Here is an 8231-nt window from a genome sequence, read left to right as displayed (position 1 = left end):
AGCGGCCGCAGGAGGCTTTTAAGCACTTAGCGGGCGCGGGCGGGAGGAGCGGGAGGTAAACGTCTGGGCTGCCGCCCGCCCGCCCCTCCTCGCGCCTCCTCTTCCTCCCTCAGGACCCCCTTCCAGGTGGGGCGACGTCCCTAACACCTGCTCCCACCCCTACCCGCCTCAGTTTCCCTGTCTGTCGAACGTTGGCGGTGGCAGTCATGCATGAAATAGTCCTCGGAAATACCCACCCCCACCCCAGGAGGAGCCACTGACCAGCCGACGCCGCCTCCACCTGCCCGGCTCTCTGTCCTCCATCTGGGCCTTGGGGGCTGAAGCTGGGAGGGAGGGCAGGGTGGAGGTCCTGTTGAAACAACTGCTCCAGATTGTTTCCTGGAAGCGTTTCCATCCACAGGAGTGGACTGTGTGGACCCCAGGCCCAGAGACAGAGAGAGGCTTTGAATCCCGGAGAGCCCTACGGCCCCCAACCCAGCCGCTGGGAGAGGCCAGCCCTGGGTTCCCACCTTGTTCCTGGTGACTGTCCAGCGCAGTGCATCGTGCATCGGGCTGCCCAGACCTGCCCCCACAGTGGGGGATGGGGAAGCCCAGCTTTCCTCCAACTGAGTGGGGCCTCAGTTTCCCCATCTGCCCAGGAATGGGTGTCTCCTCTTACTTGGTGTTGCCCTGCCCCCACTGACCGTACAGTCCATTATGCTGATGGATCGATCCGTGGCCTCCAGCCTCCATTTCCGGATCCTTGGGAGAGGGGGCCGGGTTGGAGGGATGTGTCCCTTGGGAGGCCGGCCCATCTCCCCCAGACGTCGGGGCCTCAGCCATCCTGGAGGGATTCAGTTGGGCCGGCCAGCAGGTGTGTCTGCTGCTAACTGAATGTGTTAGTTCAAGACCTGGATGGAAGGAAGATGAGGTGGGGGAGGGGTTCCAAGTACCCACTCCCCATCCCTGGCCTCCAGGCCCGCACAGCTCCTGATCCAAGCTTTCCCTTTGCTCAACCATTCAGGGCTCCCCTGCTTGCTTCCCTCCTCAGCACCTGTAAATACTGAATAAATGCACCAGTCTTCCAGAATTTTCTATGTGTGTGCACATGTTCACCTATGCTGGCCCTGCCACCTGGACTGCCCGCCCCCCGAAGTCCTTTCTGATGGTCAGGTTTGTGGTGATGCCCAGGGCTGGGTACCACCTGTTCATCCCTGTACTAGGCATTCCAGGCTTGTCTGTCTACCTTGATCCAACATCCAGATCTGGATCTCAACCCAAGCAGGAGGCCAGAAGCTGCAGCCCCCTCCCTAGTCCTAGTGATCATTTCCCAGAGGGCAACACTGAGGCCGGAAAGGGTCGCCCCCCCGCCCTCCCCCCCGACTGTCTCCTCTTGCTGATCACATGGAGCCCACTACAGCCATTTCATTTCTAGTTTGTGTGGCCAGGACTCCATGGAGCTCCCATCCTGTGAACTCCATTTGTATTTGTCCATCGGTGAGTGTGGCCACCGATTTCCCCTACGCTGCAACCCCCTCCCTCCCAAGACCCACAGGTCCCCCCAATATGGGCCCCAGAGGCCACCTGGGCAGGCCCCACTGTCCTGACCCTGACCCTGAAGACGGGGTAGGAGGCAGTGCTGATCACACACTGTAGATGTTCACTAAACTACAGTGCCCTGGTCCACACAATTCTTGTGTTAACTTCTCTTTTGTGGTCATGCCGATTCTACATAAATTTCACAAGCATTGTAGAGCGCCTACCAGAGGAGTCGGGTACTATTGTGGGTTACAAGCTGGGTTATTAACCTTAAGGTCAGTTTGAATCCACCAGCAGGTTCTGTGGGAGAAAGATGAGCAAACCCTACACAGGGTCGCTATGACCTGAAACCGACTCAGCTCCTGTAGTACCATCAGGAGACTGTGCATAGCCCAGAAGCCAGAAAACTCAGTGGGTTGGAGGAACACTGGAGGCTTGGGGTGATGACCAGAAGGGGGGAGGGTCGGAGTAGGACCCGAGAACGGGGTCTTTGCCTCAAACGGCGATATGTATGCTGAGGCTCAGAGGGCAGGGGGCTATGTGCTGCTGGCTGTAATTGTGGAGTGACCATCCCAGTCAAGAAAACCAATGACCGGCGCTCAGGGCTGGGTGGGTCTGATGAGGGAGGTACAAGCTGCTGTGGGGGTCACAGTGAGAAGGCAGCCTTCCGGAGTTTGAGGGGGAAAGTATCTCTGTGGAGGTCTAAGGAGTGAGGCAGTTCTATGGGGCTCTATAGGGGGATTTTGGGGGACCCCAGTGCCAGAGCTGCCATTGGGGCCCTGGAGACCCTCGGCTCCCCAGCACAATGCCTGTGCCCATCATTGTGCACCTGACTCCCTGCCCACAGGTGCACCAAGGTGGTAGTAACATGGTTGCAGGAGGAAAATCGCTTCCCTGTGGAATCTGTACGAAAGAGGCGCCGCAGGTCCTGATGGGACAGGAACACTGAAGGCTAGTCCTGGGAGAAGGCGAAGTGTCCCATGATACTGCCTGGGGAGCCCCCCCTATGGTGATACAGCCTGGAGAGCCCCACCCCCACCCCTGTGACACTGCCTGTGGACCCCGCCCCCCAAAGACACTGCCTGGAAAACCCCCTCCCACTCCTGCAGGGACGGTGAGCTGCAGCCCCCGGAGGAAGTGGCCATTGTGTGAGCTAGTGACCAGAAGTTGGGAGGGAGGACCGCCACAGGAATGTACCTAGGGTCTGTGCATGTGAAGAATTGAAAAGAGGGGACAGAAAGGGGCATTGTTCAAGTGACTGCTTGACTGGGAGAAGCCAAGGGGAGGGAGGGAGAGAGCAGAGCTCTGGTCTATGGGAAGAGGGTACCAACTCAGAGGAGCAGCTTGTGCAAAGGCCCTGAGGTGGGAAAAATACTTTTGTATTGAGTCTTCCAAATATCTTACCTTTTGTGTTAAGGCTTTGTGTCAAAATCATCTCAGTAGCTTGAAAGTGTCCACCAACAGATGAAAGAATGAACACAGTGTGATCCATCCATACAATGGGATATTAACCATAAAAAGGAACAAAGCTGTGATTCAGGTTACAATTTGGATGAACCTGGAAAACAGGATGTTCAGAGAGATGTACCATCAAGTCTGTTCTGATCCACAGCGACTCTGTATAGGGTTTTCGAGGAACAGCTGGTGAGCTTGAACCACTTACCTTGAGATGCAAAATGGCGTTACAGTCCAGCGCATTCACCCACAGTGCCACACATACACCATATATGAAATGTCCAGAACAGGCAAATCTGAGACCAGAAGTGGATGTGGAGTTGCCGGGGCTAGGCGTGGGGGCTGACTGCTGCTGGACTGAGAGGTCTCCTTTAGGGTGATGACTATATAAGTGTGAATCGAGTAAGACACGCAGAATTATACTTTAAATGGGTCAGTGATAAGATACGTGAACTCAAGCTTAATAAATGCTGCTTTTGCGAGAATCAAGTCAGAAACACCGAGTTTCTATTATGGGTGATGGAAAACGTGAGACTGGTAAGGTTGATGGTTAAGCAACATGATGAACATAATTAATGTGTGAAGATTGTTGAAAACAGGATGGGCGACTAACCCAAAGATTGAAAGTTCAAGTCCACTCAGAGGCACCTAGGACAAGAAGTCTGGTGATCTACTTTTGGTGACAAAGCCTGGTGGAAGCCCTGGGAAGCTCAGTCCTTTTCCTCTGAGAGAGAATCAACTTGATGGCCATCGTTTGTTTTTTAATATGTATCACAATTTTAAAAAATAGCAAAGTCAAAAAGTCAGCTGCTGTGGCTCTGACCACCGTCCTGCATCTTGCTCCAAGTCCCCGTGCGCTGTGGTGGAGCTGGCGTGGCTGGACCCAGGGCTCAGGGTGAGTGGACACAGGGACCTGGGAAACAGACGTCCATCTCTGAGCCTCATCGCTCAATCTACCGTCGGTCCATCCGTCTGCCACTGGGCAGGGGTGGGCGGGTACACACAGAGGTCTTTGTGCGGCTTCCCGATCTCATTAGGAGGCAGTCCCCGTCAGCAGATCGGGCACGGCCGAATTAATTAGCTGTATGGCTTTCCTCCTGGCCAATTGTGCCTGAGACGCTGGAGTCGCCACAAGTAGGGCCGGGTGATGGTCAGCTGAGGGTACCCTGGACTTCCAGTCATGCCAGCAAGGCCCAGCCTCTGTGCCTCAGTTTCCCCAATCTGGGACCAGACAAGGGGTGAAGGTTCAGGACCCACAGGTGCACCATTTGCAAAAGCAGAAGGCAACCGAGACTTGGCACACTGAACCACCTCTGGCCAGGGGCAGGTGGGGGAATTAAGTCACACAGTGTTGGAAGCTGGCATCAAATCTGAGACGCTTGTCCAGACCCAAGCCCAGGGTCAGCGCAGAGGGCTGGGCACTTAATGAAAACCCTTGTCTACCCAGAGCTGACCACATGCCAGCCCCATGTTTTGCCTCTACCCACCAGGGGGCAGGTGGTTCTCCATTTCCGAGAGGAAACTGAGGCCCATGGGCACCTTCAGATGGTGTTGTTAGGTGCCTGGCCCCCAAATCGTGCACAAAATCAGTCAGTCCTAAGTGTTTCGATTGTGACTGATACGTCATTGTTTGTTTTAATAAAGGCAGGGGACAGTGACCTGTTTATGGCAACATTTGGGAACGGACGACCGCGTGTAACAGAGAACGTCACTGTAAGGTTTCCTGGGCCGCCATCTTGATCAGAACAGACTACCAGGTCTTTATCTATCGGAGCAGCTAGTGGGTTTGAACTACTAGTATGTCGGATGGCAGCCGAGTACCTTACAATCCTTGCCACCTTTGAGCCCATAGTAGCAGACCGTGGGCCAATCCTTCTCACTGGGGGTCTTCTCTTTGCCGCTGACCCTCTACTTACCAGGGACGGACTCTCTTGATAACACATCCAAAGTACAATGAGATGAAGTCTTACCATCCTTGAGTCTCAGAAGCACTGAAATTCCTTACAAATAGTCCTCCCCAGAAGGCCCCAGACCCACCCCCACATTCGTAATTCCAAATGCTTGCCCCACCCAAACAGACACACACATGCCTTGAGTTTATGCTCATTTTATTATAAAAAAATACAGAATCCAAAGTTGGTTGTGGTGGGGGGAGGGGAGGCCCCAACGCCAGCTCCAGGCATGACGACGTTGCCCACCCTCACCAACCCCTACAAAAGCCCTCCCTTGCCCCTCATCACCTGGTGTGCTTTGAGCCCTCCCCCAGCGGCCGTACACAATATATATTTATATATAATATATATAAAACACAGAGTCAGGAAAGGTGGGTAGAAATATGAAATCTGTATAAACAAGCTGTTTACGTCATTCAAGTGTTTTCGTGGAGGGTTTCTCTGTTTGGTGGTGGTACCCTTCCTTTTCTTTTCTTCTTTAGGTTTTCATTGTTTTCTTACAAACATTATTAGGTCGGAGAGTCGAGGGAGGGGGGCTCCGACAGACGAAACGAGCTTATTGCGAAGTGAAGCTGCTATTCTAAAAACTCCACCCCAGCCGTCCCCCCAACAAAATAAAAGTCCCCTATAAGGGGCTGGGCCAAAGGGAAAAACAAAAATGTTTCAATCCATCCTCAGGAATACATTAAAAATAAATCACAGTATAGACTTGCTGGCTCTATTTACAGAAATATAACATCTTCTTGGTCTCAGGTTGGCTGAGGTGGGGGTGGGGGGGCAAGGAAGGGAGCGTGTTTGCATTGGCCAAAGCGGGTTATAAGACATGGGGCGCTGTGGTTCTAAGGGGGACTGGGGGCTTGATGGTGGTGCCTTTGGTGAGATGTGGTGGGTTTCCACTCTGAGAGTGGGGCTGGAGGGATGGGCTGAACCAGGGGCAGGCAGGAAGGTCCCGAGGGCACTAGGATTCAAGGCGGGCTCAAGCCGGACCCAGCACATGGGGTACGAGGCAGCGAGAAGCAGCCTGACTGTCCCCTGACTCCCTTCCAGGAGGGGCTGGGGACCACCGCCCCAACTATTTCCTCCCAAAGTCATCCATGATAGCAGGGAATAAATTAAATTAAAAACTTAAGTCTCTCCAATCCAACCATGAAAAGATACTTAAAAACAAACACCAGAAACGTTGCCAAGAGTTCCTAGGGCACCCCCGGTGAGGAGATGGCTTGGCCCGGGGTGGAGCCCATGCCCCATCCTTGTGGGCATTAGCTGGTCCCCTAGGGGTGGGGGTGGGGCAGCACCAGAAGAGAAACGGCTCTCTATTTGGTCTCGGAGGTGAGGCCAGCATCCTCAGGGCCAGCACTAGGAGCCCAGGAGGGTCCAGAGCACAGGGACGGTACTGAGGACGAGGTGGCAGCTGCCCAAGCTACCGCAGGAGTTATTGCTGGTGAAGATAGGTTCCGGGGCCTCGTATAGGCTCTCGTCTGTGGAGTGCAGAGACAGGGAGGTCAGGTACACAGCTGTGCAGGCAGTGAGTGTGCCGCCCCAGCAGGCAGACCTTCGCCCAGCGCCCAAGTCCCCTCCCTGAGGTGGCTGCGCCGTGCCCTGCTTCCCGTCAGCTCACCACAACCCACCCCACAAGAATGGGTGCCACAGGAGTGGGCTTCTGTCTAGCAGGCTTGGCCAGGTGAAGTCACAAGGCAGCTGGAGAAACCTCTGCTTCACATGTGGAGGGTTTACCAGTTAGACAGGGGCAAAGAACAAGGCCTTGGTCAGGGGCCTGGCCACGACCTTGAAGGTCTGAACCCTGGTCTTGATGTGCAGATGGGGACATGGAGACTCAGTGGGCAGGACCTGCTCCAACCATTGCTGAGGTGGTGCCGGCCCCCTGAAGGCAAGGCTCTGACCATCCCACCCCCCACCCGCTCTTCTGACCCCCTCACTGAGCTTTGTGGACTGAGGAAACAGGGGTGGGGGCCCAGACCCTGAGCACTTACTGGTTGGTCTGACATAAACCTTCAGTCGCAGGCAGGGCCGATCCACAGCATTCGGGGGAGTAGCAGCTGGAAGAGGGGATGAGGGTTGGGTTAGTAGGGTAGAAGGCCCTCTATGCTCATGAACTGCTAGGGCTGTACCCCCACTCCACTCCTATACAGAAGGCCCAACCCTGACTGCAGGTGGAGAGCCATCCATAAAACTCCTCTTCATACATCAAAGCCCCAAACACATTGCTCCTTGTGTTCTAGCAATCCATCTGTACACACTTCCTGCCCCTCCCTCTGTCCAGTTCTGACCCAAGATACTGGAGGAATTTGTATTCCACTCCACCTCATTCCAGAGCAGCAGAGGGTGAGGATGAGAGGTCATGGGGGAGGGGGAGAAAGCCTGTCTGTTTTCAATGAGCAAAACATCAGTGGAGACAAAGAGGCCGCCTCTGGGTTGGGACCCTGCTCTCCAGGTAACTACCCCCACCTTTGGGCCTTCTTGGACACACAATGATTTCCATCTGGGACACCCAGATCCCCCAAGCTGCATGTCGAGGCAGAAGGCACTTTTGATCCTCTGCCTAAAATCCCACCATTACTGTCCCCTTCTTGGTCCTCAAGGTGAGCAAGCAGACCGTTGGGGGAGGAGAGGTGGGGACCATGACAGGGAGGGGAGAGAAGGCTGAAGCCCAGCTGGGCAGGTGACAGGTATGGAGCTCAGTAAGCCGCACACATGTTCAAACGCAGACACGTCTGTCCTGTCCCCCCAGGCCCAGGGCCCACCATCCCTGCCTGCCCCCCAGAAGCCCTCCAGTTGGGAGATGAAGATAGAAAGCATATAATAAAAACAACGTTCGTTACAAAGATAGGACGAATAATGACAATCATTATCTTCATGAAACTCCTGTCTTGGAGACAAAACTGTCATTTTCTCCTATTATGGGGCTTTAATTTCAACACCATCTCCCCACTCTCCCACCTGCCTCTTCCCTGAATTAAAAAGAAAAAATCCAAACAGGGTACTGGAAGGAGGAAATGGAGCTCTGTAAAGTTTAATTTGAAACAGTGGGAGCCAGGGTAAAGGGGTACCAGGGTCCTCCCCACAGCCTCCCAACTGGGAGCCTGAGACATTGAGAAATGGGGAACCCCCAGATGGGGATCCCTTGGACTCGCAGCTCAGTGCTGACCCAGCAGTCAGGGCTGATGACATTCCTGCTAAGGGTTAAACTGTGCCCCGCTCCCACCCAAAAGGTAAGTTCGAATCCTAACTCTGTTATCTGTGGCCCTGCCCTTGTTTGGAAATAAGAGTAACAAGGAAATAAGACCT

General features: G+C 54.2%; 1 protein-coding gene across 1 annotated transcript in view; it reads right to left on the bottom strand.

Moving 5' to 3' along the window:
- Positions 1-6281: 6281 nt before the first annotated feature.
- Positions 6282-8231, bottom strand: part of EFNA2 (ephrin-A2) — a 12819-nt gene continuing 10869 nt past the window's right edge. The window contains exons 3-4 of the mRNA XM_006876719.1: positions 6917-6982; positions 6282-6403 (exon numbers count right to left, since the gene is read on the bottom strand). Of these exons, the coding sequence (XP_006876781.1) occupies positions 6282-6403; positions 6917-6982 (188 nt within the window). The remainder of the gene's footprint in view (positions 6404-6916; positions 6983-8231) is intronic.

The sequence above is a fragment of the Chrysochloris asiatica genome, unplaced genomic scaffold, assembly GCF_000296735.1.
Source record: "Chrysochloris asiatica unplaced genomic scaffold, ChrAsi1.0 scaffold00409, whole genome shotgun sequence".
NCBI classification, from domain to species: domain Eukaryota; kingdom Metazoa; phylum Chordata; class Mammalia; order Afrosoricida; family Chrysochloridae; genus Chrysochloris; species Chrysochloris asiatica.
This window is presented reverse-complemented; position numbering and strand designations above follow the sequence as displayed.